The 22548-nt window shown below is 29.2% G+C and overlaps 4 protein-coding genes across 6 annotated transcripts; 3 read left to right on the top strand and 1 right to left on the bottom strand.

Annotated features, from left to right (window-relative positions):
• Positions 1–3228: 3228 nt before the first annotated feature.
• LOC108773109 (uncharacterized) lies at positions 3229–4590 on the top strand. The gene is made up of 4 exons (XM_018538830.1): positions 3229–3308; positions 3441–3572; positions 3685–3858; positions 4316–4590. Exons 2-4 carry the CDS (start codon positions 3451–3453, stop codon positions 4587–4589), a joined length of 570 nt encoding a protein of 189 aa, XP_018394332.1. The 5' UTR covers positions 3229–3308; positions 3441–3450; the 3' UTR covers position 4590.
• A 244-nt stretch (positions 4591–4834) lies between these two features.
• Positions 4835–5947, top strand: LOC108773110 (EF-hand domain-containing family member B-like). The gene is made up of 4 exons (XM_018538831.1): positions 4835–4969; positions 5160–5234; positions 5326–5498; positions 5726–5947. Exons 1-4 carry the CDS (start codon positions 4867–4869, stop codon positions 5912–5914), a joined length of 540 nt encoding a protein of 179 aa, XP_018394333.1. The 5' UTR covers positions 4835–4866; the 3' UTR covers positions 5915–5947.
• Positions 5886–6927, bottom strand: Mpp6 (M-phase phosphoprotein 6). Its single transcript, XM_018538832.1, has 4 exons — positions 6878–6927; positions 6660–6760; positions 6195–6510; positions 5886–5953 (listed from the first exon to the last, which is right to left on the bottom strand). Exons 1-3 carry the CDS (start codon positions 6923–6925, stop codon positions 6204–6206), a joined length of 456 nt encoding a protein of 151 aa, XP_018394334.1. The 5' UTR covers positions 6926–6927; the 3' UTR covers positions 5886–5953; positions 6195–6203.
• Positions 6928–7423: 496 nt separating this feature from the next.
• Bre1 (E3 ubiquitin-protein ligase Bre1) lies at positions 7424–15708 on the top strand. Of its 3 annotated transcripts, XM_018538811.1 has the most exons (16): positions 7424–7588; positions 8268–8437; positions 8985–9171; positions 9266–9454; positions 9708–9829; positions 11208–11444; positions 11546–11671; positions 11774–11947; positions 12032–12289; positions 12756–12887; positions 13097–13368; positions 13466–13619; positions 13907–14020; positions 14297–14699; positions 14902–14996; positions 15226–15507. In XM_018538811.1, the coding sequence occupies exons 2-16, from the start codon at positions 8288–8290 to the stop codon at positions 15505–15507; spliced, it is 2895 nt and encodes a 964-aa protein (XP_018394313.1). In that variant the 5' UTR covers positions 7424–7588; positions 8268–8287. The 3 variants fall into 3 exon arrangements, with proteins under 3 accessions (XP_018394313.1, XP_018394314.1, XP_018394315.1); XM_018538812.1 differs by lacking the exon at positions 7424–7588 and having other exon boundaries at positions 8288–8437; positions 15226–15708; XM_018538813.1 differs by lacking the exon at positions 7424–7588 and having other exon boundaries at positions 8288–8437; positions 14315–14699.
• Positions 15709–22548: the final 6840 nt, after the last annotated feature.

Genomic DNA, 22548 nt, shown 5'->3' with positions numbered 1-22548 from the left:
GAATGATAGAAAGGGAGCGGCCGGTCAGCTTCGTCGTTCTAATCATTCTTCAATCAATAGATCAAGCTTTAATTGCTTCACCAGGAGACCGTTATAGGATTCCAGCCGCGCGAAAAGAGATAGGGGAGCGATCTCTCCAGGAAGGAAAGTCACATTGTGCCACGAGATTCGTATCGAGATTTCCCTTCCACCCCGTGCATGAGTCGACCAATCATCGATGTATCGCGCAAATTGTCTGTAATCTTACTAGTGCGTACTTTTCTGGAAATAACACGCCGAGAGTATCACACATCCGTTGAGCTCGCACCCAGCCGCATCGACCTGCACGGTTTTTATTCGCAATATGGTGCGCCGCCTTTTAAAGAAATAAGTCATCGTGACCGATAGTTATTGCTCGATAGTGCAAGCATTAAATATAATCAGGACTTAATCATATACTAAGGGGATATGAGGAAAGCACATACGATTTAACTTGTTCTAATTGTAAGTAAACCAAAACGTACGTAACTGACGATACGTTCGAAACAAGTTTGTAACTGATCCATATTACCTTCTTGCTAGATATCGCTACATAAACTTGTTTTATTACCGGAATATGCAACAAAAACTGCAAAAATAATTAATGGATAATTAGTGGATGCAAAAGGAGAAAGATTCGATCAGTCATTAATTCTACACTCTGATGCGAATGTGATTAACTCATTTAGAATTAATTATAAAAATCGGTCCCCTTTTGATTGCAGTCGTTCGTGAAATAAGTTCATAGTGAAACAAAATAGACAAGTATTCGAGAAATAACAAGGTTCGAATCCTGACTGAGATAATATTTTTTACAATAATTAAGTTATTTACGGTGATTTAAAGATGCTCAGATTAGTATCAGTAATATTAATAAATTAAATTGCTTGTCGATTTAATTTGTGATATTATATATTCCAGCTTCATTCTAGAAACTGTGATTGGAGACGATAAATAATCGTCGCGGAGTTTGCTTGAACTGGAGAAATTGTAAAAATACAAAAATATTCCAAGGTATAGTAAGCTGATGTAATTTATAGTCATTTTGACGTAAAAATAATATATTAAAAATAGGGTCATATTCGGTATGACAGGTTTTACTATACGATTAATAACCTATTTGACGTAAAAATGACATCTTTAATCATAGTAAAACCCGTCATACCGCGAATATGGCCCTTTTGACTTATTATTATTTGAGTTGAACATTTCTCGGACTATTTTCACTAAATAAAGATTATATAAATATTTCTAAATATTACTATTTATCTGGAATAGTTTGTTGGAATAATATTTAAATTCTTCCTCTGAAAGTAGCGTTCTTTTCATTCCACTTCGTTCCAATTCACTACATTCGAATAATTGTAGTCGTATAACTTCGACAATGTTGATCACTATAATAAATAATCGCCGTGAGATATCGCAATATCTCCAAACTTTCATAAGGTATAAACGACGCTGTGCCTGAAGCAATCGAGGATTTTATAAATATATAATCGAGTTTCGCGGTCGTGTCGGGTCGCGATTTTCGATATAGGTATACCCAGCCATCCCGCGATGTTGTTAAAGGGAAGAGCCGGGACTCGTTCAAGGCGAGCTACATGCCACTGCAATTAACGGCCCGATATTTCATCTGGAAAACAAGGCGAAACAGCCAATATTATTGCATCATGAGCTTGACGTGGCAGCTGTAAGAATACATTAAATCTCGGAAAGTGGTGCAAGCGAGTACGAGCGCGCGAATTGCTCTCCTGGATATAACGGTGCGGCCGTCAACGACGCCACATAATTGTACGAATTCCGCAAAATTGCGACGATAAATAATAAGAATATTACTTGTCACGCAGTAACGGCGTTTAAATGATTTTCTGTCGCCACAAATTAATAGACAATACCTATCATCCAGACGCACCGCTTTTTGCGTCTGTCAGCGCATCTTGCTGCGTTTATCATCGCGCTCAAGACTTTTGCATCAATTCCCTCGTTTTCTTTCTGGAAAAGCTTTTGTAGCATGCATCACACAATGCTCTCGACTTATAAATAATAGCGGGCAGAGCAACACGATTATTTACTCTCAGATAACCAAATATTTGATTGTTGAGAGTAAATAATCGCGTTGCTCTGCTCGCTATATATTATATGCACTATAAAACGAAAAACAACGTACACATGTACGTAGAAGAGAAGAATGCTGAATACCAGGGATTACTCAAGAACATGCAACTATATCTATTTACGTTATTGCGTAATGCGTGCGCGGAGGTAATTAACGAAGCAATTAATCGGCGCGCAACAAGACGCCGCGCCGGCTCTTTAAACGCCGCAAATCCATCTCGGGGAATTAACACGCGGAAAAAAAGCTGGCACCAACCGAACAACTTCATTCGATATATCCCTCGCGTATAATGTTACGTCGCTGGGGCGTTATTCCGTTCCATTGCAAAAAAACCAGGCATATTCCGTTACGCGATATCGCGCATTGTGTGAAACATGGTATATAGACAATCTTTTGATTTGGTGATCAGTCTGAAAAGCAATAGAATATACTATCTCAGTCGAAGTATCGAGAAACAATTTTATTAAGTTTCATTGAGTTCGTGTTACCTTGAGAATTCTCTCTGTCTTTTAAAATTTTTTTAATCTATACTAAGTTATGAGATTAAAAAAAAAGAAAGTTATGATGTTTCAGGCATAAAAAAGAAGAAGTACTCACACATTAATCCTTTTTTTTTACACATGTAATATTAATAAAGTATATAAAACATAAAAATTAATAAATTGACTCGGTTGAATAAATCCTAGTAAATGATGAATGCCTTATCGAGTCAGTATACACTGGTTGTTGGTGTGTGGTTAAATTGAAATGTTATTATCTTTAAATAGGAACAACGTTTCGATCCAAGATTCGGATCCTTTTCAAGTCTCAATTAGTATATATAAATTGACGTCGTTATCATTGTGCTTGAATATTGTATAGAAAACTATACAATTCAATATGATGTTACAACTATTAATATTTTAAATACAATTAATTACAATAATACAATTAAATTACTTACATGCAACAATCATAAAAGATATATATTACAAGTTGTCATGTCAAATGTATAACTACTTCTGTTACAAAATTATTACATCTGATTAATAAAAAATATTTAATAAAATTCCATAATTGTGAAAGAATTAACTTCAAGACATTAAATTAACAGACAGCATGGTGAAAGACAGTATATTGCATATTAATAAATAGCGCAGTTTTAAAGTCATAAAAATTTAAGCGTTTCTTCCTCGTACGTTAAAAAAAATAATTTATAGCACAACTATTTAAATTTCCAATTTTTTATTTTAATTTAAAAATTATACCATTACGCACGCGCGTTACGTAATGATATAATTAACCTTTCGTTGTAATTAATTTTCAGTTAGATTTATATGGAACCGACTATGAAACAGATACTTGAACATGAGGATACGATGATACAAGAAAGTACTGCACGTTCTTGGTACCGAAAATCACATAATCATTATGAGCCGGGAGAACAAATTACAAGAGAGTATAATGCATTATATCCTGATAAGATGTCAATAAGACTATAGTTGGCCAAGCAAATAGAGACTGAACAGATTAAGCTGTCATTATACTATATAATCGGAATTTTTTTACAGTTATAAAAAGTCCTTTGATAAATGTGTCAGATTTGGCAAACCACCAAAGAGTCAGGAATCGAAGTCTCGAATTAAAAAAATTTTGACGTGGATTAATCACGAACCGGTTACTTTAGTCAATAGTCAACAAGCAGAATTCTTACAACGTACTAGATCCTTTGTCGGACAAGTCAAGTAATATCAGTTGAACCAGCAATTGATAGTCTTGTAATAACTGTACAATTTATAGTACCAAATGACAAGAGAAAGATGGCAAAAAATCTCTTATGTAATAAATTATTTTCGTGAATATATAGATAGATACAAATGTGTTAATTGTTATAAAGTTTAAATACAATAGTTTTAATTTTTATTATTTTTTATAATTATATGTTACTTTTCTGTTATTACTATGATTATATTTATATTAGCTTTTATTTTTAACACATAGATTTTATTTACATAAATTTTGTCAGTCTGTAAAATGATGTAACTTAAACTTATTAAACTTTAAATAATTTTAATAAACTGTATCAATACAGAATGTAATTTCTTCTTCTTTTTTTATACATAACGGACAGATATTAATTAATTAACAGTAAAAATGACAGTTTCCTTATTGTGGAGAATAACTACTAATTTATAATTCAAGAGATCCAGAAACGTCGCATCTTTATGTAGATATCATTCACGGTAGGAAGAATGTCAAAGATGAATTAAATGTATCTGACATTTTACGTGGTTTCGATTTGAATGAGACAGTGCTTTTCTGGTGGCAATGTCTACAAGATTTAAATGATTTCCGTCGAAAACTCAAAAAGCGTGAAGTGCCATTCTTAGACATAGAGGATGAATTTTCTTGTTTGGACAAAGTACATATATCTATATCAAAGTATACATATTTATTAATATATCTAAATATATGATATGTACATATACCCTATATGTACGGTTATTAACTATTTTTATAACAAAAATTCATATTAATTTATTATAAATTTATATTTAAATATAATGAGATACTAGTTAATCAAATTAACAAAATTATACAATCACATTTCATTATAAATCATATTTTTATAATTATGAAATGGTTATAAAATTTTAATGCAGGAATGTGTCGGAACTCTACCTGAAGATAGAGTTTTTCTGATTTTCGAGAAGTATCGCATATACCCAAACAAGAAGTTCCTTATACCATTAATGGACACGTTACAGTTACGCACAGATGGAAATGTTAATTATAAAGAAATGCTGAATCTCTTGAATTGGAAGCGCAGTTTACCTATTCTACCAACAATTAAACGTAATTAACCAATAATCTTTGTAATATTCTAATTCTCAAAATTGAACTAGAGAAATCACAAATGACACATCTTCGTATGATAATTATAATAATTAATTTTAATATAATATAATTTCAAACGCATTCCAGTTTTAATTGTAATTTTAATTTAATGGTAACACAGAAATGATATTAAAGAATATTATTTTAGAAGCACCAGTGGCGAGTCCATATTGTACTACGTATAATGACAGCATAAAAAATATTCAGACAACTGATAGCGCAAGTAGGATTTACTTTTTATATCTTTCGATCTTAAAAATATTTCTTTTCAAATATTGGAAATATGAATTATAAGAAATTATATTATATTGTAGAAGTACGTACGGCAGGACTTCCATCTGAAAGATCAGATTTTCTGAGAACAATGTTACCGCGCGCCGGATTACACCCAGACAAGGAAAACTTAAGTGATCAAACCTCCGTTCATTGCTTAATATCGCCTAGCATATTTACGAGATACGGGTTGACACATATAGATTTTTTCAAGGTAAATCCTTTGATCTCGCATTTAGTTAATCCATTGTTTAAATATTTTTACTCTTAATTCAGTATGATTTATACCAAGTTATAAAATCTGAAGATTTTGTCATTCATCAAAATTCCTAGCAATATAAATATTAATTTATACTATTTTATCTATATTATTCCATCATATTATTATACACTATTTATATTGTAAAAACATTAACTTATATTTGCAAATCTGTTGTATAGATACGCGACAAAGAAGAAATACGAAGCATATTTGAGAACGTCGGTTTCGAATTTTCAGAAGAGAGCTTCGATACGCTTTGGCAAGAAGGAATGCAGAAGGATTGCACCGGCGGTGTTTGCGTTGAAACATTTCGTAAGTTACTCGCCATGTCAGGTTTCATGGCGAAGAAAATTACATGTGAAAATTAAATGCATCCAAGTTTTTCATCTTGAAAAATCTTAAAGAAGCTTGTAAAAGAAAATATAAATTATGTATTTTAAGTGTAATAACTATTAACTATTATCTACTAAAAAAATAATATTTAGTTAATATATTTAACTGATCTTCAACGATTATATTAAAATAATATAATAATCAGTTCAAGCATTATCAGATAAAAATTTATGCGTGCATCAAATATACAAACTGTATGTACAATATATTAACTTAATATAAATATATGTGCATAATTATTATGCAATTATTTACAATGCAAATTTATTCTGTAGGTTTCAAAAATTTTGGTTTTTTAGTTAATGGTTCGTCTTCATCGTTTGTTTTTATATGTTGCGACTTTCTATGCCTGTTTTTTACAGTATCAAACTTCGCTCGCATTTTCGTCCATTGAACAGCCATTTGTTCATCAGATATATCAGTCTCTTGTTTCAAATCTTCATTGGCTCGTTTAGCATTCTCCTTTGCTTCCATTATCTTTTCTATATTTGGATTCATGCCACGAAAACTTAATCTACCATCACCAAGTTGTTCACAGAAAATATAGCTCGGTTCCAAAAGAAATGTTCCACTTAAACATAAAATAGAAGCAACAAAATATCACAATCTTAATAAATATATTTTAAGATGCAAAATATCCAAAAACTTATATTATTTTAATTTACATAATTATTAATCCAGGTATAAGGCTATCTAGAAAATATAACAGAAGGTACTCACGATGCTTTTTTCATGCGTGATGTAAGCTCGCTGCCGAAGTATTCCTCTCCTTCTTCTTGAAACTGCTCTTTTTCCACTTTGTCTTTTGTCCGTTTCATGAACTGCAAGCAATTATCATGCAACAACCCAACGAACACGCTATTTGTTGTCATTTTGACAAAATAACATTAGCTTATTTGCTGTAAATACTTTATTTTCTACAAACTTTTCCAACCTACCTTCATTTCCAATATACTTTTTGACAGAGCTATTTTCTTTGAATTCATGTTTAACGATAATACCAAGAACCCGAAAAAAAAAAAAAATAATAGCTCTCAAAAAATAGTCAAATTCCTGACAATTCTTCTCAAAGAATAATCAAAATCTTGTAGAAGTTTTTTAAGAGATCATATACACGTGTCACAAATACCACAGCCTATAAACTGCTGTAACCACTGTAAACAAGCCGTAACCTAACTTTTCCAATTGCAGTAGGTAGGCCCCAGTAGCGCCTTTAACGGTAACTTGTATCACTAATGTCAACAGTGGTCAACAGCTTTGAAGAGGCTCTATATTATCAACCTCTCTTGTTATCACAATTGCCGTGTCGATCGACACGGCATATTATTTTCTTTACCGACGGGTAGATATATCGACTGCGCCCGGCTTTCCGAATTGCTCCGACCTGCCGCGTAACGGTGATTTTTGCTGGCTGGTTGGCAGGAGGATCAACGGACGGACTGGCGTGCTTTCTAAACGACTCTTTCCACGATTTTCGTCCATGAAATCGCGAAAGATGCAGAGGTCCGCGACGACCGATTCGACTCACGAGGCACAGTTTGTCGGAGAATGACGTCGTAGCAGCGAGGTCGTGGAAGCGAGGCACGTAAAATCGTGTAAGGCGGACGTAGCAACAGAGTAGCGGAAGCAGTTTAATTGCTCGTACCAAGGTATACCCGCGCCCACAAGCCAGCTCGCGCGCGCGAAATCAATAATAACGGCATTACGCTTGTTTAAATTCTTCAGAGCTTCGAAAATTGAAAAGGTTTAGTAACGTCTATGGTAGAGCCCCTGTGCTTCTCAGCACGATCTCAAATTCCAATCTGATTATACGTCGTTTCCACTTCAATTTACTTACAATTTTACACTGGCTACATACATTGTAGGCATGAAAAAACGAGACGACATCTTAGGAATCATCGACTCTTTGATATAAGATTGTTTTTATATCTTGTTTTTATACGCATATACTTCTCAAATCGTTCTTGTCACATGTTGACAAGATTAGACATTAATGTTTTTATTACTGATGACTCACCTGCAACGTTTATGTAGATTTCCTCGTTCTAGACATAACCTCGTAGAAGTCTTGTCCTTTTTTGAATTTATTATTGTACTATATTTACATTGAGATCTGGAGTAAATATACCACTTTTTTAATTTGATGTAAATATGATGTACAACATCACATGTAGGAATTAGCTCCATTCCAAACCAGTATTGTAACTTTTTATAATTTATATGGTATTCTATGCACCAGGAAACACATTAAGCAGCATAAACTTAATAAAAATATTTCAATGTTCTAAGTAAATTACTTATTATTTTATTACTATTTATATTTGACAGACACAGCACTGCGTACAAAGATGTCGAAACGACCCCCAGATAATGGGGACTCCAGTTCCCAACCACCTATAAAAAAGGTGCAATTTGAACCAATTCTAATTGGACCTATATCTACTCTCGAAGAGATGGATATGAAAGTTTTACAGTTTCAAAACAAAAAACTAGCACAGGTACATAAAGTTTACATTGCATTTATACTTTTATTACTTTTAATTAGTTGATATATATAATTGTAGATAAAGGTAAGAGTTAAGTTGTAATAACGTGATGTACATAATTGTATATAAAAGAAATAACTCAAATAAGAATATAGTTACACAATTCTATACTGTTAAATAATTTTATTAAAATTGTATTAATTATATATAAAAATATAATTTATACAAGATGACATTTGCTATTAGGAGTATGTAGAAAGTTGTTGAAACCAAAATGATATTATTTTTTATTGAGAATAGATAAAACATTAAATTTTTTTAAGAATAATATTTAATTTTTATTATTTTAATATTAATATTATTTTATTACAAAATAAATGATTTAGATTTTAGTTTTTCAATTGTCATCCTATACATATATACATATAATTTAAGATTTTAAAGTATGTTATAATTTGATATAAATTATACTTTTATATATAAATTATATGTAAATTGTTTACAATATTATATAACTTTTAGTATGCACTCTTTTTTATGTATAATTCATTTATTTTAGAGATTAGAGCAAAGGCATAGGATGGAAGCTGAATTGAGACAACGTATTGAACAATTAGAGAAACGTCAAATGCAGGATGATGCAGTACTTAATGTAGTTAATCGATATTGGAATCAACTCAATGAAGATATACGTGTATTATTACAAAGATTTGATGCCGAAACTGCCGATGAATCAGAAAATAAAAGTAAGCTTTACAAAAAAGTGTAAAATAAAAGTAAAAGTTCAACAATATTTTCTGCTATAAATTAAAAATAAAATTTTTTTGTTTTTAATTACAGATGAGAGCGAAGCTACGACATCATTTCTAATGCAATTATCTTCCTGGGATAAAGAGGAATTGGATGATAAATTAGCGAACCGTGTACAGGTATCAAAACGAGCTGTGTCTAAAGTTGTACAGGCATTTGATCGTTTATCTCAAAGAAATGAGAAAATCACTCTTGCGCTCAAAGGAGAATTTGATGGTGGTAAGTTACATCCAGAATTTTTATTAGATTCCAAATTAATGTAATATACTCGAATAAATTGACATATATATCTCGTTTTTATTTGCAATAAAACTCAAATTTTTCCACAAAATCTCTAAAGAACTTAATGGACGTATATGTAACTCAAAATTGTATAAACTCAAAAGACATATATATATATATATATATATAGCAAAAAATCACACATTTTTATAATAATTGAAGTGATTATAAATGATTGTGTATTATGCAGAAGAGACGCCGAACATTGACGAAGTCGTACGTCGTGCCAATGCGGAAATACAAATGGAAAACAGAAATTTGCAGGCAACAAATATACAACTGCACGAAAAGTACCACACTATCTCATTGAAGGTAATTGATTTTTTGTTTTATTTATAATTTTTTACATTTTATATTGATTATATACGTAGAGCTATTATTTGTCAATAAATAAATTAAAAGTTAGTCGAAATGAAGAAAAGGGAAATTATTATGAATATTTTTTAAATATTATTAAAAAATTATCATTAGGTACATAAAATTATATCCTAGCAGGGTGTTTACTATCTAAGAAAATTACCTCGAATTTTTATTGAATTTATTGATACTGACGGATATTTTTGGAATTTACTTATTCTATCTCTTTCTAATAATATTGTTTCTTTAATCATCGTACTTGGTAATGCATAATGTTGGTAATTGAGTTCAGCAATATATATTGCATATACATCTATGTATATTCATATATGTTTTTATATGTGTGTCTCACGAATTTTGATTTAAAAAATCAGGTAACAGTAAAAGATACTTAGCAGAAGAGAGTAGCTTACTAATATTATAGTGATTCTTTTCTGTACTATCCTATAAGTTTTACACAACTCTAAATAGAAAATGATAGATATAGTCTCGTGAAATCCTGCTTTTCTACTAATTTACAATAGTTTGTTTGTTACTAGCACTTCAATTTATTTCAGAGTTGCATTTAAAAATTATCTTCTTTTAATTTAGAATATTGAACAAAATACCTAGAAAATCCAGGAATATTCAGGGAATTTTACAAGCTTTCAGTAAACACCTTACCTGGAATGCCGCATGACTTCATGCGAGAGTCAGATTTATAATTAGCTCCGGTTTGATTCTCTTCTACAAATGTTTATTGAAAAATTCTAAAATAGGACATTTTTTATTCTTTTTACAATTGCTCTAACAAGATGTCATTTGTTCAATTGTTGTACTGTTGTAATGCTGCCTATGTTTTTTGCGAGTACTCAACGATTTCAATACAAAAAAAAATATCTTACTCGATTTAGCCTTAACTTTATGGATGAGAATAATAATGACTACACTATCACAAGCATTCCAGCAAACAACACCAATTTACTAAACTTTATACTTATTAAACTAAAATAATAATTCATGTAAATTTCCGTTTAGATTTTTATATTCAGAATAATTTTGTTAACATTGAGAATGACCCGATCGGTATTAAAATGTCTGTTAATTTAAATATATTTTCTTTGTTTTATTTTGTGATAATTTTATTTTTGGCTTGTTGCCCGTTATATCATCTTTTTTAATTTACTATTATCGAGCCTTATTCTTTATAGTTTATTCTTTATTGAGAAGTTTCAAGAAAGGAGCCTGGTTTAGAAAGTCAAAACTCGAATTGGGTTGTAATATCATTGAGTTTTTAAAAAAATTTATTTGATAATTGAAAATGTCAATATTTATTTTGGATATTTCTTCATAGATGTCAGAATTGCAAGATACAATAACAGGAAAAGATACGCTTGCAGCAGAATTGCGAAATCAAGTCGACGATCTGCAATACGAATTGAATAAAGTACGAGCGAGAAATGATAAATTGGAACATCATCTTGGAGAAGCAGTCGAAAAATTAAAAGCTTTTCAACAAATTCATGGCACTGACGAGAAAGGCAGTAACAAACCGAATACTTTAGTTGCATCTAGTGTTTCTCAGACTAAGGTAAAAATTTTATTTTTTTATTTAAAGATATGAGTATAAACTTGAGTTTAATATTACAATACTATTCTTCAATTTATAATATAGATACATATTATTTACAGCTTGATGACATGCAAAGAGAACTTGAAGAAACGCGTGAATTAGCTAATAATAGATTACAGGAATTAGACAAATTGCATCAGCAACATCGTGATACTTTAAAAGAAGTAGAAAAATTGAAAATGGATGTAAGTAAATAGTTTTATTTCCTAAATTTTATTTATATCACAGTATTCCAATCTAATTAACTTTGCGGTTGCTAAATAGCTAAATTTTACCATTTTTTGTAGATAAGGCAACTTCCCGAATCAGTAATTGTGGAAACAACAGAGTACAAATGTTTACAATCACAATTTTCCGTATTATATAATGAGTCTATGCAATTAAAAACACAATTGGATGATGCTCGTCAACAATTGCAGTCGAGCAAGAATGCACATCTGCGCCACATTGAAATGATGGAGGTAAGACCTATATATGTATATTCAAATATTGTGCTTACAAGCATGTAAATTGACATTTTATTTTTATTCTAAATCTTTTTATAGAGTGAAGAATTAATGGCTCAAAAAAAATTGCGCGGCGAATGTATACAACTCGAAGACGTTTTAGCACAATTGCGCAAGGAATACGAGATGCTTCGCATTGAATTTGAACAAAATCTAGCTGCCAATGAACAGACAGGTCCGATTAATCGAGAAATGCGGCACTTAATAACCTCTCTTCAGAATCATAATCAACAATTAAAAGGAGAAGTGCATCGGTACAAGCGAAAATACAAAGAAACTTCTACTGAAATACCTCGAGTGTGTACAAAAACATATAGTATACCATTTTCTAATTAGTTTTCTTATTTTTCATTTTATTACAAAATTTAATTTTTTAAAAATAATTATCAACTTTTATTTACATAACATCTGTGTATTATCTTATATTCTTTTATTTAAAACTTTTAAACTTAGCAATCATAAAACATTCTTCTTTATTGAATATATATTCGTACCCCCCTAATTGGAACATAATATGATGTTTCTTCAAATTTTTTGAGTTCTTTCGACTCTAATTCTTTAATGACCTTTTATAAATCGAGTCATGTACATACCTATGGAATAATAATTAAGGTACTCACGGCCTATCGATTAAAAGTCAATCGCTCTCTACATATTACCTTAATAACAGAATAAAATATAATATAAATTATCACTCAATATATGTATATTATTTAATTGTAAAATAGAGATAACAGTTTTATTTTCATCACACTTTTTTTAGTTAAAGAAGGAAGTAGAGGAATTGACAACTAAATTAGGGCAACAAACGTCGCAAGAAAATAAAGAAGGGAATAATTCAGATGGTAGTGGAAAAGAAGAAGATGCTTCAAATTCATTGCCAGGTTCTACACAGGTATAATGATACAAATATATAAATATAAGTTAAGAGATAGCAACTTTTTTCCATGTAATTAAATTAATTTTCTATGCATTTGTTTGTGTGTGTATATATATATATATAGTCTGAAAAAAATTTTTGTAAAAGTATTAATAAATTGAACTATTTTATTTTGAAAATGAGATTTTATTTAATACTTATTAATTTTTTATATACACGTATAGATAAAGGAAGAAAGTGGTGTTACAATAAAGAGAGAATCGGGTGCTGATGAAGAGGTAGAAACAATTGAGGTTGGAGAAGGTGAAGGCAATAAAAATACACCAGATTCTTTAACATTAACTTCGCCAACTCTAAAAAAGGAGAAAGACATAAAACGAGAGAAGGATATTAAAAAAGAATCTGTGAAAACTGAACATCGGGATCCTGCACATCGCACCAAAGACGCAAAAATGGCAGAATCGGAACTCGTGAGGGATTTGAAAGCACAACTTAAGTATGTTTGCGAAGATGTCTAGTGTTTTAAATAAAATATTAATATTTTTGTCTTGACTATATATTTTTAGAAAATAAAAGTAAATATTTGATTGTAGAAAAGCTGTGAATGAGATGAAAGAAATGAAGCTTTTATTAGACATGTACAAAGGTGTTGGAAAAGAGCAGCGGGATAAAGTACAGTTAATGGCTGCAGAGCGTAAAACGAGAGCAGAGTTGGAGGATTTACGACAGCAAGTTAAAAAGATTCAAGTATGTTATTCATTCAAGTAATATATTTTATAATTACTAGATTACTATATGATAATGATTTATAATAATGTATAGAATGATAAATTAATGAAATAAGCAATGCATGTATATGTATTTGATCACCTATTGCGATTTAGTTCAAGAAAATAATTAGTTTGAATGAAGATCAAAATATTTTGCTCTTTGATATTAATAACATTATGTAAATACTTATTGTACTTTTACTGATTCAACTTAGTGAAGATTTTTTTTTGTTCGAATAACAATGTGAATTTTATTGTGTTCAGGAAAGCAAACGTGAGGAACGTAAGAAATTAGCTGATGAAGATGCACAGATAAAAATTAAGAAATTAGAAGAACAAGCATACACATTACAACGTCAAGTTGCTTGTCAAAAACAGGTAGATTACATTTACTTTTCTTATGATTTTTAACTTTAACACACGCTATATTTTGTAAAAAGATTAAACCTTAATTAATTGGAAGTAGAATTGATTATAAAAGATCTAACTGGAGAATTATTTTGTTATTTATGTTAAGCAATTATTTCTGCAAATAATTACTATGGAGATTTTTTTATGTATAATGTTAAACAATTTTTAATATTGGGAAATAGGTGACAGAATCTGATAGTATACGCCAAATGTAACATTGAACGGAAATGTAACGTTGAACAGAATTGTATTTGGTTGCAGGAAGAGGAAGCACTTCTGAATGAGATGGAAGTGACGGGACAAGCGTTCGAGGATATGCAAGAGCAGAATTCTAGACTCATACAGCAGTTACGTGAGAAAGATGACGCAAATTTCAAACTCATGACAGAAAGGATTAAAAGTAATCAATTGCACAAACTCGCAAGAGAAGAGAAGGATGTGTTGAAAGAACAAGTATCTACATTAACAACGCAAGTGGAAGCGGCCAACGTAGTTGTACGAAAGTTGGAAGAAAAGGAGCGTCTTTTACAAAACTCTCTCGCTACGGTAGAAAAAGAATTGGCGCTAAGACAGCAGGCGATGGAGATGCATAAACGGAAAGCGATAGAGAGTGCACAATCTGCAGCTGACCTCAAACTTCATCTTGGTAAGACTCTTTGTGCAAATGCAAAAACATTAAATTAAGATTTTAAATTATATAAATTTTTTAATCATAAATAATATATTAAGATGTTTACAACATATATTAGCTATTGTTATATTAGTTAGAAAAATAAGTGAAGGTAAATGATTTAATAAAAGTTAAGTAATTATTTCCAAGCAAGAAATTGATACAATTTTTGTTACAGAGAAATATCATTCCCAAATGAAGGAAGCGCAACAGGTTGTAGCCGAGAAAACAAGTTCCTTGGAAGCTGAAGCATATAAAACTAAAAGATTACAGGTATAATGATTAATAATCCTGTAGTAGCTATAATACTTCTTTGTATTCTAAATTTTTTATATCTTAATTAATTGAGTAAAATTAATTATAAAACATCTGAAAATTATTTTCTTGTTTATATTAATTAATAATTTATGCAAATTTTGATATACTATTAGAAAGTAGATGACAGTATCTGCTAGTGTATTTGGTTACCATCATTGATAGAAATAATATATGAATTATGTAGGAAGAAATAGCGCAACTGAGGCGCAAGGTCGAGCGTATGAAAAAGATTGAGCTCGCTGAAACCCTGGATGAAGTAATGGCGGAAGAGCTGCGGGAGTACAAGGAAACTTTAACGTGTCCATCTTGTAAGGTGAAGCGGAAAGATGCCGTACTCACCAAGTGCTTCCACGTGTTTTGCTGGGACTGTTTACGCACACGTTACGAAACGCGGCAACGAAAATGTCCCAAATGTAATTGCGCCTTCGGTGCCAACGACTACCATCGGCTGTACTTATCCACATGAAGAAGAAGGTGCTAACTTGAAAAATACGCCGCGGTGTAGAGTCATGTTTTGTAAAATGTTACGTGAGCATTTCTCTTTTTATATCTTTTATTTATTACTCTAACTTTTTATGGAATTATGACCATATGCAATATGTGATTATCCCTAAATATGTTGATGATGAATCACGAATTTTGCTAAGTTCTTATTAAGATTATAGCACATGAAACAGAACATAAGTCATAGAATTCAAGTCATAGATTTAAGAATCACAGTCGAAAATTAAGGAAACTGAATAATTTATTTATTACTTTAATTCTATTACTTATATGTTTTCATGCCTTATAGTCTAATTTATAAACTAACTGAATAACATATTCAGAATAGATAAGTAAAGTGAATAATGAACGAATGAATGATTAAAAAAAAAAAGAGATAAATAAAGAGGAAAGAGAAAAAAGCTGGATTGTATTTTTAAGTGATACAGTACAGGTTGCAAGCTTTTAATTTTATTTATAATATAAGAAACGATTTATTAGATTACTCTTTGATCTCGTTTTTTATATAAGTTTATGCGAGGTTATTGTTAACATCTTACATATATCAATTGATTACTCAAATCAATGCCTTCTTAAAGCAAATTATTGTCCTTTCAGTGACAACAATTTCCTATTCAAAATGTCTTTTATAAGATAAAATAAAGATCACTGAGCTCAAGTTTGTGTCACTGGATTGATAATCATTAGTCCATTAAATTTTGAAACTATAAATCTAGATTACTGATTTAGGAATTATAACTGTATCCTTTGAAATTGATTAATTGATTGATATATAATATTTAGATTGAATTAGTGTTTGAAATTCATGGAAATGTAAATCTGCTGAATGTGATTAATATTCCACCTGTATGTTCTGGACGTTATGCCTGGTTAAGTCACGTGTAATTACTTTAATTTCATTTGAATCCTTATCTCTAAGTTGAGAAGTCTCGAAGAAGTGCTCCAATTATTGTTTATGTTGACATTTAGATTTGACAATTGGCAATTTATATGATAATCACGCTAAGAATTTATTTAATGAGAAGGATATAAGTAAATTTAGCAACCATGGTCCAAATTCGCTTTGTCTATTGTTTATAATACGAGACAGGCAAACTGATTAATAACAGGAATGTTCTGTACGATAATTACTCGACATTATTCAATAAGAAACGAATTCTTTTCATGTGATTATGTTTCTCATGATTTTCATCGAAATTGCTATTGGAATCAAGAAATAAAAATTAGAGAAATAAGACATCCCATAGTACTTTTAAAATATCTTACAATATGTTATAAACGTGTATTATTTTATTTAAAAACTGTAAGAGAACTATATTTTTAAGTCAAAAGAAAATATATCAAATTTATATATATATATATGTACATACTATATGTATATTGATTTGATTGCCAAGCATCAATATTAGCAAATGTTATTTTAATACTAAATTATCTTATACTATTAAATTTAAATAATTTATTTTATTTGTAATTAAAAAATTTGCACTCCCTAAATTGTTAAATATTTGATACTATTATACTGATATTGTATTATAATATAAATAATTTTTTAATATTTTCACATGTATGAATGTTAATTACGAATGCGAGCATTCAAGTACATGTGTTCGTAAAAAAAAGGAATGCGTGAATAACTTATTTTCATAAAAAAAAAATGTGTCGGTTTGTCAAAGCTGCGTTTCAACAATATTTTGTAGATCTTTCACTTGAACATTTTAAACCAGTTTTTTTTTTGTAGATAAATTCTAATCATATTGTAATAATTTGGAGAAATATTTATTTTTTTAAGTTCTATCTTTTATATAAGGAAGTTTATTTAAATGCATAACAATGTAAATGCGTTTACGAACAATTCAACCTCGTTAAAAATAAACTCTTTTCTTCATTATCTATTTGAAAAAAAAAAAACGTCTCTTATGTAAAGATAATACTTACTAAACTTATTTCAATTCTAAATTTGCAAAATTTAAAACTGCCCAATAAAAACTTTTAATTACAATATCTATATGAGGATAAAAATCGACAAAAAGGGATTCTAAAGAATTTCTTATACTTTGAAACGTTATTTTGCATTCTATTAAACACATTTTTGATACATTCATCTAGTTTTGCTTCATAACAGTGTAATTTTTCGTTCAGACAAACTGAATCGAAAACTCAATGAGAAATTACACTTTTGTATATCATTTTCTTTGCATTATATAATAGTATCAATTAATTCTAATATAGTATAATTTTGTATTATAATTGATGTGCACTGTAAAAAAAACACTAGTTGAAAATTACATGAACAAATGTAAAATTTATACGATTTATAATGAAAACTGTATACATGTATAGATTTTGTTGTTGTTCATGTTATTTTGCATTATGTTATTTTTGATGGTGTACGTGAAGCATAAATAAAAATGAAAATCGGTTTTAATTAATATAAGTGACAAAGAAATTTTTTTCCAACCATATTTCGAAACGACTCGAGTCTCTAATAATTTTCATTTTTAATTTTACGAAATTCAGAAACAAAACAATTTTAATCTTCTATTTTTGAACTAATTTGAAGATTCTCAAAACATAATGAAAAACATTTCATGTTATAGCATTTAAAAAATATTCTTTTTTTATAATAGAATGTAAGACAAAATATTTTTTATTTTTTCAGTATAAACTGTAATATATTTAAGATATAATTTATATTTAATAGTTTATTTCGCAAAATTATCTTTATATTTTTTCATAAATTAATGATAATTATGATATTAATACTTATTATATTTATTAAATAAATTAAAATAAGAATATATATTAAAAATTAAATTAAAAATAAATTATTTAATTTAATTTTATTTTAATTTATTAATAATTAATAAATTATTAAATAATTTAATCAAGATGGATAAAAAATTGAACAAATCTTATTTATTCCGATTTCGAAGTGCTCGAAATTAGTTCAAAAGTAATTTTTTTGAAATAAGTACGTATATAAAACCGTATACATAGGGCAACACGTATATCTAATTATTTTATATATCATATGTTATGTCTTCTGAATGATATAAATTGAATGAAAATGTATGCACAAGTTTTGTTGAACACTAATAGCGTATAAACATCTTTCTATTATACATATATAATAATTGAATAAAAAAATATGGTAAAAATTAATTATTTACGTTTAAATGAAATTCTACCTATCATTTTTTTTATTGTAAATAATTAGACACTATTGTGAAAACAATAGACACTTTTCGCGTAAGTAGTCCTTTTTATATTTCTTAACGGAGGATGAAAATTGGAAACAGGATGCGGACATTCAAATAATTCAGTCCAAACGAATTTATCGTATGAAATTCTTTTGGTTTTTATTCTATTTTACCAAATTTGTTGAAAATCCTAAGAAACAGTTCTACATAAGCTTGAAAGTATCAACGAGAAAAGCCTAGTTTAATCTAAGTTATGTTTTTGTTTTTTTTACAAAGTTTTTACCTTTCGCGGAAAGCTGCCGTTGGTTTTAATACGAAGACAACGGCTATCCGAGGCGAAGTACTATGGACAGACAATTTCTCGACGTCAATTATATTCTAATCGTCTATGCATATTGAATAAAATTTCATCGAGATATAGCAAGAATGGAAATATATGTATATATATACGTATATATATATATATACACATACACACACACATATATATATATATATATATATATATATACATTTAGTACAGTCTTGTAAAATAAAAAACAGTGACAAAAAATTTAAAAATTGACAAGAATTCATTCTGTAGTGTTATGATTTTTTGAGGCTCGAAATTAAGCATTGATTTGAAGATAAATCCTTTTTTGTGCTTTTCTCAATTCTAACATTTTATGTTCAAATCGTTCTCTAAAGATTCAGTCATTTTTAATGATTTTAAATAACTGTTTCATAAAAAATAAAATGTCATATTAAATTCGAATTGAATTATAAAAAATGCAAAATAATATTAGTAAATGGTAACAATGAAAAGAAGACGAATAGCGTAAATTCCACTTTTAACGGATTGCTGAGAAAATCAAAAATTTAATTTTGCAAGCTGAATTCGCGTCAATTTTTTAAAATTATGTCTATCTACTTTTGCAGGGATGTAATAATAAAGATTTAACGGAAACTTTTCAATTAAAAATTAATTAAAAAAATAATTTTTCCTTCTAGTGTAGGTATGTGTCTTTATAAAATAAAAATATATAATAAAAATAGCGCAAACTGTTAAAATATTAAAAATTATACAATAAATATCTGATCACATGTAAATATTTACTATTTTGTGACAGAGAAATAAGTCGATCATTTTTATGTCAGATAAAGTTTATTCAGTTCGACTATGTTATTTGAAAAATTGGATGATAAGAATTAATATTTAGTTATCATCTCGGGTCTTTCGTAAATTAATAAAAGCGGAATTCTGAAATCTCGGTGAATGATATTTGTATAAAAAGCATATTACTTCTCTTTTTTTATAGGACCAAGAAAATTTATATACACATTGCGGGAATACTTCCCTTTCAAATTACTCTGAGACAATTATTAATAACGTTATATACAAGCTGTTCCAAATTCACTGCACATCTCATTTTTTCTCATTTTACGAAAAGCACATAAATACGAAGAGATTAGTTGTTTTTAAACTGATTTTTCTGTTATTAGTGACACAGTCCGAAAAATTTTCAAAGTTTTCTTCTTGATAAGTGAAAATGTCATAAGACATAATAAGGTTGAAGGTAAAAAAATTAGAAAGGCAGATGATGTTTCTATTGAATTTTTCGAGGAGAATTCAGTTCGAGGAGAAACTAAATCAAATTTTTACCAAAAAATATATTGTTAAATGTCATTAAAGGAAAAAAACAGTGAACTTGGGATAGTCTGTACAACATATATTTGTAAACAATATATAAATCAATTCGGGTATACATTTCACAAATAATTTGTTCATGGAAGGGATTAAGATATCCGTCCGATTTAATCGAACGATCGATCGCGTTTAATTGACGCCCTTTACCATTCATACCTTCAATTACATAATCGTATCCATTTCAATTTCTCGTATATATTGCTTAATGTTGATCAGTTTTCCTTGATTAAAATATGCAAAATTATTCTTGACAGATAAACTGACTTAACTCTTTACACTCGAATAATGACAAGATATAGGTTGAAAAAATATATCACAAGAATGAACAATTATGTCATTTAATCTTATGATTTATTTATATATATGCACATAATAATATTGTACACACGTAACAACAAAATTATGTAATTATCATATAAATTCCTTTTACGAAATAATTTCTGTTCTTTTCTTTTAATTAGCCACAGAAGAGAAGAGAGTAGCTTATTTTTATTAACTAAATTTTATTTTTCAAATTTCTTTTTACAAGATCTTCCTTTTCAATCGCAGGAAGGATAATGACGTGTAAAACAGCATTGCCGTGTGCAAAGAGTTAAACCTACAATATTAACAGTATCTTCAACTGTGACTGTTTTTTTTTTCTCTCGGAATCATTCGCTGTATTATTCAATCGATGTTTAACGGTAAAGAGTGTCCGCATGATTGTTATCACACAAGAAAAACATTCTAGTTGTTGCGCGCGAGACTATAAGCCGTGTCGTTCTTGCGTTTTCTCTTTTAGGACTACGGCCCTTCCTGAAGTATTTTTAATTACGTGTAGAAAATGTCGAGAGGTGTTCGAGAAATAATACGATGCTTCGCGGGTTTCGGAAAAACGATTGCACTGGCGAGTGTCGGAAGAAAAGTAACAGGACAGAAGAGATCACTAGTTCGTACCTCTCAGGAACAATATCGTACTTTATTCTATAAGCAGCATGACAATAAAATTACGCTTCTCGATTTCTTCGAGTTACATATATACATATACTGAACTCAAGGCACGTTATCCCCTCGTTTATCAAAAGAGAATAAAACACCATCCGAACTGCCGATCACAGTATATATACGGAATGTCGCAGCGTTATTCAACAAAAACTGACTACAGCTGCGCAATATTTTTCTTATTTAATCTTTTATATCCCTTAAATATAAATCCCGTTGAATATAACTCTGGTGTTTTCTCATTCACGCCTTCCAGGAAGCATTTTTCATAATTTCCCGGAAATTATATATAATAATAAATATACAAATATTATGTCGAATCTATAACGTTAATTGTGTCAATGCTCAAAATCCGAAATATCGCCTAAAAAGCATCTCTTGGCTGAAAGATTTAATTTAAGTAATCAGTACATTTGCGGTAATTCCACGATGAAAGCTACTTCTCGAACACTCCTCGTAACTCGATGCATTCAGCACGGTCCAATAGGACTCACGTCGACGCCACTTCGATAGCTCGGCTCAAAAAGTGGGCAAAAAATCTTATGTTACAAATGTATTCTCAATCATCTAACTCGAAAAATATATCTACATATTTGTAATTTTACCTAGAAAATACTTATGATACTGTTTGCGTTCCTTCGTCAGTTGAATGCAGAAAATAGATGGATAAGAAGAAACCTATATATTTTTTTATTTCGTAATCAAGCCTTTTATTTCAAAATTTATTAAGAAAATGGATTAAATTTAAATTTATACGTCTTATTTATTTTAATTTCTAATATCTTATCATTGTACTGTATTATATTTCTTGCGTGATAAAGTTACCATTTTTTGTTGAAATATTATTACAGTATCTAATTATGTATATATATATATTCCTCAGACATTTATTTGAATTTTCGATAGAAATGTATTGAATATTGATGATTGTGTATATATATTTGTCTTAATCCTTATTATAGTATTAAATTATTTAGTTTTATTAAAAGAAGAAATATGTGCATGTGTAAAATAAATATTAAAAATACTTAAAGAAATCCTTAAATTTCAACAAAGTTTCAATAATTTACAAATTAAAAAAACTTTAATCAAAATTTTTTTGTTATCTATTTTCTGCAGTCAAAATAATCGG

This window comes from Cyphomyrmex costatus, unplaced genomic scaffold (genome assembly GCF_001594065.2).
Source record: "Cyphomyrmex costatus isolate MS0001 unplaced genomic scaffold, Ccosl1.0 scaffold199, whole genome shotgun sequence".
Classification (NCBI taxonomy): Eukaryota; Metazoa; Arthropoda; class Insecta; order Hymenoptera; family Formicidae; genus Cyphomyrmex; species Cyphomyrmex costatus.
This window is presented reverse-complemented; position numbering and strand designations above follow the sequence as displayed.